The 13,108-nt window shown below is 43.9% G+C and overlaps 1 protein-coding gene across 1 annotated transcript in view; it reads left to right on the forward strand.

Moving 5' to 3' along the window:
- LOC135519259 (dual specificity calcium/calmodulin-dependent 3',5'-cyclic nucleotide phosphodiesterase 1A-like) overlaps positions 1-13,108 on the forward strand; it is a 62,526-nt gene that overhangs the window by 42,942 nt on the left and 6,476 nt on the right. Inside the window, exons 7-9 of the mRNA XM_064944394.1 lie at positions 3,409-3,549; positions 3,674-3,774; positions 6,030-6,155. Of these exons, the coding sequence (XP_064800466.1) occupies positions 3,409-3,549; positions 3,674-3,774; positions 6,030-6,155 (368 nt within the window). The remainder of the gene's footprint in view (positions 1-3,408; positions 3,550-3,673; positions 3,775-6,029; positions 6,156-13,108) is intronic.

The raw sequence follows: 13,108 nt of genomic DNA on the forward strand, positions 1-13,108 counted from the left end.
ACAGGGCTCTCCAGAGTGTGATGCGGTCTGCCCAACGCATCACCGGGGGCAAACTACCTGCCCTCCAGGACACCAACTACCCGAGCCATTGCCTGTTCAACCCGCTATCATGCAGAAGGCGAGGTCAGTACAGGTTCATCAAAGCTGGGACAGAGAGACTGAAAAACAGCTTCTATCTCAAGGCCATCAGATTGTTAAATAGCCATCACTAGCACAATAGAGGCTGCTGCCCTTTATACATCGCCTTTGAAATCACTGGCCACTTTAATAATGAAACACTGGTCACTTTAATAATGTTTACATATTTTGCATTACTCATCTCATGTTTATACTATATTCTATCCTACTGTATCTTAGTCTATGCCTCTCTGACATTGCTCGTCCAAATATTTATATATTCTTAATTCCATTCCTTTACTTTAGATTTGTGTGTATTGTTGTGAAATTGTTACATATTACTGCACTGTTGGAGCTAGAAACACAAGCATTTCGCTACACTCGCAATAACATCTGCTAAACACGTGTATGTGACCAATAAAATTTGATTTGATTCTAAGTCGACATGATTACTACTGTACAGTGTTCAGATAGCTGACTTGTAATGTATATGCTGGGAGTCAGGAAGCATGTCCAGAAGGTGAGTTTAATAATAAGAATCTTAAAGATAAATAAAAAAGTAGAGGCGTACAGAATGTGAACAAAACCTACACTGCCTAATGACTGAGGCTACTGAGGGCTAAAGAAAGGGAGAGTAATCAAGATGATGATGAGGTCCAGGTGTCGTAATGATGGGGAGCAGGTGTGAGTAATGATGATTGCCAGGACTGGTGGTTAGTAGACTGGCGACGTTGAGCGCCGGAATGGGAGTAGGCGTGACATGGCTAGACTAACTTACCTAGCAATCTATAAAATGTTAGCTGACATGGGCTAATTGATTGACTGTCAGTGACTGACATAACAGGAGGAAAACTGCTGAAGTACTACCAAATTGCCAAGATTGTGTATACGAGCCAGCTGCATAACACTGCTGGCTTGCCTCTGAAGCTGAGCAGGGTTAGTCCTGGCAGGTCCTTGGATGGGAGACCAGATGCTGCTGTAAGTGGTGTTGGAGGGCCAGGAGGTCCCAATGTCCCATGGCAGTGAAGGGGACATTGCCCTGCGTAGGGTGCGATCATTCGGGTGGGACGTTAAACGGGTGTCCTGACTTTGTGTGGTCATTAAAAATCCCAAGGGTAGGGCTATTAACCCTGGTGTCATGGCTAAATTCCCAACATGGCCCCTAATCATCCCCCTCCTTCCTAATTGGCATATACCACACTCTAGATGATGTGTGATTAGTGTTCTGGCATAAAAATGGTCGCCATGCATCACCAATGGTTGGTGCCACACATTGGTGGTGGATGAGGTGTTTCCGACTACTATGTAAAGCGCTTTGAGTACCTCAGTTGGTAGACAAGTGCTATATAAATCCAATCACTTGTTATTCTTCCATGCTATTGCTCAACAGTCAGTCAGAAGGCCCTGGCCTTGTCACGTGTGGGTTTTGTCATTCACAGCCATACTGTTCCTAGAATCAATGTGACAGCTAGGCTTTAAATGGAAACTCAAATATCCGGAGGAGCTCAGCTCTTTCATTGTGAATGTGAACGTGTGTGACGCATGATGCTCATATTTTGATTTAGGAAGAGCGGTGTTCTGGGCCCTACTCTGCTCTTAGTCTGATTAAACAAAAGGAGTTAAGCTTACACATAAGCTACAGTACACATGAAGCCCCCCACACGTGTCTCTCTCGGTCTCTCCAACTTCATTGGAGAAATGATAACTCTGGCACACATGACAATTTGGACAATAAACAATGTGCCAGATGTAATATCTCGCGGTAGTTATCTTTTCTCTAATGAAGTCAACTCTGGGGATGTAATTCCCTACACTTCAAAATGAGAAAATAATTTTGTGTGTGTGAGAGCATTTCACAATTTGCACACCACGCCAACAGATCCACAGGTGATGCATTCTCTATTGCACTCTACACTGCCCTTTCCCACCTGGACAAAAGGAACACCTATGTGAGAATGCTATTCATTGACTACAGCTCAGCGTTCAACACCATAGTGCCCTCAAAGCTCATCAATAAGCTAAGAACCCTGGGACTAAACACCTCCATCTGCAACTGGATCCAAGCTTCCTGCCATCTCGGACCTCTATATAACAGGCAGTGTCAGAGGAAGGCCCTAAAAATTGTCAAAGACTCCAGCCACACTAGTGTTCTCTGTTCAGACTGTTCTCTCTGCTACGGCACGGCAAGCTCTCGTTGTTGCTAGGTAAAGCCCCGCCTTATCTCAGCTCACTGGTCACCATAGCAGCACCCACCCGCAGAACACGCTTCAGCAGGTATATTTCACTGGTCACCCACAAAGCCAATTCCTCCTTCAACTGCCTTTCCTTCCAGTTCTCTGCTGCAAATGACTGGAACGAACTGCAAAAACCACTGAAGCTGGAGACTCATATCTCCCTCACTAGCTTTAAGCACCATCAGTCACAGCAGCTCACAGATCACTGCACCTGTACATAGCCAATCTGTAAATAGCCCATCCAACTACCTCATCACCATATTGTTATTTTTTAATATTTTTTTTGCTCCTTTGCACCCCAATATCGCTACTTTGCACACATCTTCTGCACATCTATCACCCCAGTGTTTAATTTGCCATACTGTAATAATTTTGCCACAATGGCCTATTTATTGCCTTACCTCCCTTATCCTACCTCATTTGCACACACTATATATAGACTTTCTCTATTGTATTATTGACGGTATGTTTGTTTATTCCATGTGTAACTCTGTGTTGTTTGTGTCGCACTGCTTTACTTTATCTTGGCCAGGTCGCAGTTGTAAATGAGAACTTGTTCTCAACTAGCCTACCTGGTTAAATAAAGGTGAAATTTTAAAAAAAGAGTGCCAAGACTAGTTCCAAGAGGCTTCTAAACAGCTTCTACTCCCAAGCCATAAGACTCCTGAACACCTAATCAAGTGGCTACCCAGACTATTTGCATTGCCCCCCCTCTTTTACACTGCTGCTACTCTCTGTTGTTATCATCTATGCATAGTCACTTTAATAACTCTACCTACATGTACATATTACCTCAAATAACCTGTGCCCCCGCACATTGACTCTGTACCAGTACCCCCCGTATATAGTCTCATTATTGTTATTTTACTGCTGCTCTTTAATTACTTGTTACCTTTATTTCTTATACTTATAAGTATTTTTTAAAACTGCATTGCTGGTTAGGGGCTCGTAAGTAAGCATTTCAATGTAAGGTTGTATTCGGCGCATATGACTAATACGATTTGATTTGAGATACCACTGTCATCTCTGATGTCCTAACCTCCCTGTTTTTCCCCAGATACCAGTGTCATCTCTGGTGTCCTTTGTAGAGGCTCTAGAGTTGGGCTACAGCAAACACAGAAACCCCTACCATAACCTGATCCACGCTGCTGACGTCACACAGACAGCACACTATCTGATGCTCCACACTGGCATCATGGTGAGTCTCACATGCACACTCACACACACATGCAGGTTGGTGCAATAGGGATGCAATGAATTCAGATCAAAGGACAGAGGATTCCAATTGTGTTTCTTGTTACATTTACTCTCTGTCTCTCTAGCACTGGCTCACTGAACTGGACATCCTAGCCATGGTGTTTGCTGCAGCTATCCATGACTTTGAACACACTGGGACAACCAACAACTTTCACATTCAGACCAGGTGTGTGTCAGTATTCTTCCTGAAGTTTCCTACGAATGGTGCAAACTTCTGCTTCTTTCAGTAGGCATTTATTCCTGAATTCCTGAACACTTAGCTACTGTACCTAATGGACATATTATTTATTTCCATTTTCATTTATTTCATACTACCAATACTAATGTTAAACTGAAGATGTCCTTGTATTGTACAGCTTTTGCCTCCTCAAAAGACAGACAGACAGACAGTGCAGTCAGTCTGACCCTGACTAATGAAAGCCAATGGAGCCTTACGGGAACATGGCCATATAAAGAGCCCATTTAAGTGAAGGCACCCATTTAAAGAACCCATTAAAATGAAGTGCACAATGAGAATACTCAAAATTGCAGCACTGACCTCAGTGATAAGGGATAGCAGAGAGAGAGAGGAGTCCTTTAGTTTAAACCCTTCATTACCTCTGCATGACTCTCTAGTCTAATAAAAATTGATCAGAAAGGCTACTCGTATTTTAGAAATGAGGGGTTGTTGTGAAATGGACAATGAAGGTATTTAGTAAACTTTCCCATCTCCAAACTGTCCTAGCACTGGAATAAAGTACTACTAACTGTCCTAGCACTGGAATAAAGTACTACTAACTGTCCTAGCACTGGAATAAAGTACGACTAACTGTCCTAGCACTGGAATAAAGTACTACTAACTGTCCTAGCACTGGAATAAAGTACTACTAATTGTCCTAGCACTGGAATAAAGTACTACTAACTGTCCTAGCACTGGAGTAAAGTACTACTAACTGTCCTAGCACTGGAGTAAAGTACTACAAACTGCCCTAGCACTGGAGTAACGTACTACAAACCACCCTAGCACTGGAGTAAAGTACTACAAACCGCCCTAGCACTGGAGTAAAGTACTACTAACTGTCCTAGCACTGGAGTAAAGTACTTCAAACTGCCCTAGCACTGGAGTAACATACTACAAACCGCCCTAGCACTGGAGTAAAGTACTACAAACTACCCTAGACCTGGAGTAAAGTACTACAAACCGCCCTAGCACTGGAGTAACGTACTACAAACGGCCCTAGCACTGGAGTAAAGTACTACTAACTGTCCTAGCACTGGAGTAAAGTAATACAAACTGCCCTAGCACTGGAGTAAAGTACTACTAACTGTCCTAGCACTGGAGTAAAGTTCTACAAACTACCCTAGACCTGGAGTAAAGTACTACAAACCGCCCTAGCACTGGAGTAAAGTACTCCAAACCGCCCTAGCACTGGAGTAAAGTACTACTAACTGTCCTAGCACTGGAGTAAAGTACTACAAACTACCCTAGACCTGGAGTAAAGTACTACAAACTTCCCTAGCACTGGAGTAAAGTACTACAAACCGCCCTAGCACTGGAGTAAAGTACTACTAACTGTCCTAGCACTGGAGTAAAGTACTACAAACTACCCTAGACCTGGAGTAAAGTACTACAAACTACCCTAGCACTGGAGTAAAGTACTACAAACCGCCCTAGCACTGGAGTAAAGTACTACTAACTGTCCTAGCACTGGAGTAAAGTACTACAAACTACCCTAGACCTGGAGTAAAGTACTACAAACTACCCTAGCACTGGAGTAAAGTACTACAAACCGCCCTAGCACTGGAGTAAAGTACTACTAACTGTCCTAGCACTGGAGTAAAGTACTACAAACTACCCTAGACCTGGAGTAAAGTACTACAAACTGCCCTAGCACTGGAGTAAAGTACTACAAACTGCCCTAGCACTGGAGTAATGTACTAGTAACTGTCATTTAGTTTTTCTGATTTTACTTTTAATACAATAAATAAATAAATAAAATATTATTTGTCTCAGAACAACTACTTTCTGATGTGGCCCTGTTCTGCATTAGGAAAATCTGGAATTCTCATTTCGCTACCATCACATTTACATTTTAGTCATCCAGAGTGACCTACAGGAGCAATTAGGGTAAAGTGCCTTGCTCAAGGGCACATCAACAGAATTTGCACCTTGTTGGCTCTGGGATTCAAACAAGCAACCTTTCGCTAGGCTACCTGCCACCCCATCTCAAATATCTACCTTCGCTATCGTATCATAATCGCTGCTGTAATTTCTAAACTGGTTGAAATTAAATAATTTCAACCAGTTTTGCCTGCTAGTTACTGTTGCCATACAGGTTGGCTACCTGGTAAAGTAATCTCGCCTGGGAACCGCCATGCAACACAATGACTAATCACACGGTGATCCACACCTTCTCTTTGCCCTTCTCTTCCTCTCTCCAGGTCAGAGGTGGCCATCCTGTACAACGACCGGTCAGTCCTGGAGAACCACCATGTCAGTGCTGCGTACAGACTTATGCAAGAGGATGAGATGAACATACTGGTCAACCTGTCAAAAGATGACTGGCGGTGAGTTAAGAAGGTCAAAAGTGCTTTATAATATCCATTTAATTAAGAGATTGAGATCACCACTTCAAAGAACGAAGGGGCTAGTACTGTAACATAACCTAGATACTTAGCCTTTACTTTAGGTTTGGATTCGAATGTGATGTGGTGTGGCATGTCAGGCCTAAGAAGACGGAGAAAAAGAGGACGGCGGTCGGGCTGCCTTTTAAGAATTCATAGGCGATTGAATAAACCCCCATCCCCTTCCACCCTAGAAGCTAACATGCAATCATTGGAAAATAAAATTGACGACCAACGCGGAAGATTAAACTACCGACGGGACATTAAAACTTTTATATCTTATGCTTCACGGAGTCGTGGCTGAACGACATCATTATCAACATACTCTGCATCGGCAGGATAGAACAGCTATGTCTGGTAAGACAAGGGGGGAGGGGGGGGGGACTAAGTATATTTGTAAACAACAGCTGGTGCACGATATCTAAGGAAGTCTTGAGGTTTTGCTCACCTGAGGTAGAGTATTTCATGATAAGCTGTAGACCACACTATCTACCTAGAGAGTTTATCTGTAATTTCCATAGCTGTCTACATACCACCACAGACCGATGCTTGCACTAAGACCGCACTCAATGAGCTGTATTCTGGCATAAGCAAACAGGAAGAGTTGGCGCTCCTAGTGGCCGGGGACTTTAATGCAGGGAAACTTAAATCCGTTTTACAAAATTTCTATCAGCATTTAAATGTGCAACCAGAGCAGAAAAAAACTCTAGACCACCTGTACTCCACACACGGAGACATTTACAAAGCTCTCCCTAGCCCTGCATTTGGCAAATCTGACCATAATTATATTCTCCTGATACCTGCTTACAAGCAAAAATTAAAGCAGGAAGCACCAGTGACTCGGTCAATAAAAATATGGTCAGATGTAGCAGATGCTAAGCTACAGGTCTATTTTGCTAGCACAGACAGGAATATGTTCCGGGATTCTTCCGATGGCATTGGGGAGTACACCACATCAGTCATTGGCTTCATCAATAAGTGCATCGATGACGTCGTCCCCACAGTGACCGTACGTACAGTGGGGAGAACAAGTATTTGATACACTGCCAATTTTGCAGGTTTTCCTACTTACAAAGCATGTAGAGGTCTGTAATTTGTATCATAGGTACACTTCAACTGTGAGAGACGGAATCTTAAACAAAAATCCAGAAAATCACATGGTATGATTTTTAAGTAATTAATTTGCATTTTATTGCATGACATAAGTATTTGATCACCTACCAACCAGTAAGAATTCCGGCTCTCACAGACCTGTTAGTTTTTCTTTAATAAGCCCTCCTGTTCTCCACTCATTACCTGTATTAACTGCACCTGTTTGAACTCGTTACCTGTATAAAAGACACCTGTCCACACACTCAATCAAACAGACTCCAGCCTCTCTACAATGGCCAAGACCAGGGAGCCATGTAAGGACATCAGGGATAAGGCTGGGATGGGCTACAGGACAATAGGCAGTTGAAATGTACCTATGATAAAAATTACAGACCTCTACATTCTCTGTAAGTGGTAAAACCTGCAAAATCGGCAGTGTATCAAATACTTCCCACTGTACATACCCCAACGAGAAGCAGGATTACAGGCAACATCCGCACAGAGCTAAAGGCTAGAGCTGCCACTTTCAAGGAATGGGACTCTAACACGGAAGCTTATAAGAAATCCTGCTATGCACTCCGGAGGAACAATCTAACAGGCAAAGTGTCAATACAGGACTAAGATTGAATCGTACTACACCGGCTCCGACGCTCGTCGGATGTGTCAGGGCTTGCAAACCATTTCAGACTACAAAGGGAAGTACAGCCGAGAGCTGCCCAGTGACACGAGCCTACCAGACGAGATAAACTACTTCTAGGCTCGCTTCGAAGCAAATAACACTGAAACATGGATGAGAGCACCAGCTGTTCCGGACGACTGTGTGATCACTCTCCGCAGCCGATGTGAGTAAGACCTTTAAACAGGTCAACATTCACACGGCCGCAGGGCCAGACGGATTACCAGGACTTGTACTGCAAGCATGTGCTGACCAACTGGCAAGTGTCTTCATTGACATTTTCAACCTCTCCCTGTCTGAGTCTGTAATACCAACATGTTTTAAGCAGACCACCATAGTCCCTGTGCACAATACTGCTAAGGTAACCTGCCTAAATGAATACCAACCCGTAGCACTCGCGTCTGTAGCCATGACGTGCTTTGAAAGGCTGGTGATGCCTCACATCCACACCATTATCCCAGAAACCCTAGCCCCACTCCAATTTGCATACCGCTCTAACAGACCCACAGATAATGCCGTCTCTATTGCACTCCATACTGCCCTTTCCCACCTGGACAAGAGGAACACCTATGTGGGAATGTTATTCATTGACTACAGCTCAGCGTTCAACACCATAGTGCCTTCAAAGCTCATCAATAAGCTAAGAACCCTGGGACTAAACACCTCCCTCTGCAACTTGATCCTGGACTTCCTGATGGGCCATCCCCAATTGGTAAGGGTAGGTAGCAACACAGCCGCCACGCTGATCCTCCCCACAGGGGCCCCTCAGGGGTGCGTGTTCAGTCCCCTCCTGTACTCCCTGTTCACTTATGACTGCACGGGCCAGGCACAACTCCAACACCATCATTACGTTTGCCGATGACGCAACAGTGATGGGCCTGATTACCGACAACAACGAGACAGCCTATAGGGAGGAGATCAGAGACCTGACCGTGTGGTGCCACGACAACAACCTCTCCCTCAACGTGATCAAGACAAAGGAGATTGTGGACTGCAGGAAAAAGAGGACCGAGCACGCCCCATTCTCATCGATGGGGTTGCAGTGGAGCAGGTTGAGACCTTCCAGCTCCTTGGTGTCCACATCACCAACAAACAAACACGATCCAAGCACACCAAGACAGTCGTGAAGAGGGAACAACAAAACCTATTCCCCCCTCAGGAGACTGAAAAGCTGCACCATCGAGAGCATCCTGACTTGTTGCATCTCTGCCTGGTATGGCAACTGCTCGGCCTCCAAGACTGCAAGGCACTACGTACGGCCCAGTACATCACCGGGACCAAGCTTCCTACCATCCAGGGCCTCTATACTAGGCAGTGGCAGAGGAAGGCCCTAAAAATTGTCAGACACTATTCTCTCTGCTACCGCATGGCAAGCAGTACCGGAGTGCCAAGTCTAGGTCCAAGAGGCTTCTAAACAGCGTTTACCCCCAAGCCATAAGACTCCTGAACATCTAATCAAGTGGCTACCCAGACTATTTGCATTGCCCCCCCCCCACCATGTCTTTCACGCAGCTGCTACTCTCTGTTATTATCTATGCATAGTCACTTTAATAACCTACATGTACATATTACCTCAATTATCTCGACTAACTGGTGCCCCCGCACATGGACTCTGTACCGGTACCACCTGTATATAGTCTCGCTATTGTTATTTTACTGCTACTCTTTAATTTCTTGTTCCTTTTCTTATTCTTATTCATATTTTTTAAACTGTGTTGTTGGTTAGGGGCTTGTAAGTAAACATTCACTAAGGTCTACACCTGTTGTTTTCGGCGTATGTGACTAATACAATTGAATGTCAACACAAGACTATTATATATACTATTTCACATTTCACATTCAGTCTATCAGTCCCACAGGCTCACATCCATCATTAGGTACTGTAAAGAAATGTTATGCTTGATGTTGTTGGAAGTGGAAGTGGTGCTAGACATCACACTGTGTTCTTGTCCTGGAGAATCCAAGACCAGCTGGAGTGGAGGCTAGGTGGAAACGGACTCTGTTTTCCAAATCAAATCAAAATCAAATCAAATTTATTTGTCACATACACATGGTTAGCAGATGTTAATGCGAGTGTAGCGAAATGCTTGTGCTTCTAGTTCCGGCAATGCAGTAATAACCAACAAGTAATCTAACTAACAATTACAAAACTACTGTCTTATACACACAAGTGTAGGGGGATAAAGAATATGTATATAAAGATATATGAATGAGTGATGGTACAGAGCGGCATAGGCAAGATGCAGTAGATGGTATTGAGTACAGTATATACAGTGCCTTGCGAAAGTATTCGGCCCCCTTGAACTTTGCGACCTTTTGCCACATTTCAGGCTTCAAACATAAAGATATAAAACTGTATTTTTTTGTGAAGAATCAACAACAAGTGGGACACAATCATGAAGTGGAACGACATTTATTGGATATTTCAAACTTTTTTAACAAATCAAAAACTGAAAAATTGGGCGTGCAAAATTATTCAGCCCCTTTACTTTCAGTGCAGCAAACTCTCTCCAGAAGTTCAGTGAGGATCTCTGAATGATCCAATGTTGACCTAAATGACTAATGATGATAAATACAATCCACCTGTGTGTAATCAAGTCTCCGTATAAATGCACCTGCACTGTGATAGTCTCAGAGGTCCATTAAAAGCGCAGAGAGCATCATGAAGAACAAGGAACACACCAGGCAGGTCCGAGATACTGTTGTGTAGAAGTTTAAAGCCGGATTTGGATACAAAAAGATTTCCCAAGCTTTAAACATCCCAAGGAGCACTGTGCAAGCGATAATATTGAAATGGAAGGAGTATCAGACCACTGCAAATCTACCAAGACCTGGCGTCCCTCTAAACTTTCAGCTCATACAAGGAGAATACTGATCAGAGATGCAGCCAAGAGGCCCATGATCACTCTGGATGAACTGCAGAGATCTACAGCTGAGGTGGGAGACTCTGTCCATAGGACAACAATCAGTCGTATATTGCACAAATCTGGCCTTTATGGAAGAGTGGCAAGAAGAAAGCCATTTCTTAAAGATATCCATAAAAAGTGTTGTTTAAAGTTTGCCACAAGCCACCTGGGAGACACACCAAACATGTGGAAGAAGGTGCTTTGGTCAGATGAAACCAAAATTGAACTTTTTGGCAACAATGCAAAACGTTATGTTTGGCGTAAAAGCAACACAGCATATCACCCTGAACTCACCATCCCCACTGTCAAACATGGTGGTGGCAGCATCATGGTTTGGGCCTGCTTTTCTTCAGCAAGGACAGGGAAGATGGTTAAAATTGATGGGAAGATGGATGGAGCCAAATACAGGACCATTCTGGAAGAAAACCTGATGGAGTCTGCAAAAGACCTGAGACTGGGACGGAGATTTGTCTTCCAACAAGACAATGATCCAAAACATAAAGCAAAATCTACAATGGAATGGTTCAAAAATAAACATATCCAGGTGTTAGAATGGCCAAGTCAAAGTCCAGACCTGAATCCAATCGAGAATCTGTGGAAAGAACTGACAACTGCTGTTCACAAATGCTCTCCATCCAACCTCACTGAGCTCGAGCTGTTTTGCAAGGAGGAATGGGAAAAAATTTCAGTCTCTCGATGTGCAAAACTGATAGAGTCATACCCCAAGCGACTTATAGCTGTAATCGCAGCAAAAGGTGGCGCTACAAAGTATTAACTTAAGGGGGCTGAATAATTTTGCACGCCCAATTTTTCAGTTTTTGATTTGTTAAGAAAGTTTGAAATATCCAATAAATGTCGTTCCACTTCATGATTGTGTCCCACTTGTTGTTGATTCTTCACAAAAAAATACATTTTTATATCTTTATGTTTGAAGCCTGAAATGTGGCAAAAGGTCGCAAAGTTCAAGGGGGCCAAATACTTTCGCAAGGCACTGTACATATGAGATGAGTATGTAAACAAAGTGGCATAGTTAAAGTGGCTAGTGATACATGTATTACATAAAGATGCAGTAGATGATATAGAGTACAGTATATACGTATACATATGAGATGAATAATGTAGGGTATGTAAACATTATATTAGGTAGCATTGTTTAAAGTGGCTAGTGATATATTTTACATAATTTCCCATCAATTCCCATTATTAAAGTGGCTGGAGTTGAGTCAGTGTGTTGGCAGCAGCCACTCAATGTTAGTGGTGGCTGTTTAACTGTCTGATGGCCTTGAGATCGAAGCTGTTTTTCAGTCACTCGGTCCCAGCTTTGATGCACCTGTACTGACCTCGCCTTCTGGATGATAGCGGGGTGAACAGGCAGTGGCTCGGGTGGTTGTTGTCCTTGATGATCTTTATGGCCTTCCTGTAACATCGGGTGGTGTAGGTGTCCTGGAGGGCAGGTAGTTTGTCCCCGGTGATGCGTTGTGCAGACCTCACTACCCTCTAGAGAGCCTTACGGTTGTGGGCGGAGCAGTTGCCGTACCAGGCGGTGATACAGCCCGCCAGGATGCTCTCGATTGTGCATCTGTAGAAGTTTGTGAGTGCTTTTGGTGACATGCCGAGTTTCTTCAGCCTCCTGAGGTTGAAGAGGCGCTGCTGTGCCTTCTTCACAATGCTGTCTGTGTGGGTGGACCAATTCAGTTTGACTGTGATGTGTATGCCGAGGAACTTAAAACTTACTACCCTCTCCACTACTGTTCCATCGATGTGTTTTCAGAGAGGTGTGGACCCTGTTGATTGAGATGGTGATCAGTACAGACGTCCTGCCATCTCTCTAACCTGTCTGTGTCTGTGTCTGTCAGAGAGCTACAGACCCTGGTGATTGAGATGGTGATGAGTACAGACATCCTGCCATATCTCTAACCTGTCTGTGTCTGTGTTTGGCAGAGAGCTACAGACCCTGGTGATTGAGATGGTGATCAGTACAGACGTCCTGCCATCTCTCTAACCTGTCTGTGTCTGTGTCTGTCAGAGAGCTACAGACCCTGGTGATTGAGATGGTGATGAGTACAGACATCCTGCCATATCTCTAACCTGTCTGTGTCTGTGTTTGGCAGAGAGCTACAGACCCTGGTGATTGAGATGGTGATGATTACAGACGTCCTGCCATCTCTCTAACCTGTCCGTGTCTGTGTCTGTCAGAGAGCTACAGACCCTGGTGATTGAGA

This window comes from Oncorhynchus masou, chromosome 29 (assembly GCF_036934945.1).
Source record: "Oncorhynchus masou masou isolate Uvic2021 chromosome 29, UVic_Omas_1.1, whole genome shotgun sequence".
Lineage (NCBI taxonomy): Eukaryota > Metazoa > Chordata > Actinopteri > Salmoniformes > Salmonidae > Oncorhynchus > Oncorhynchus masou.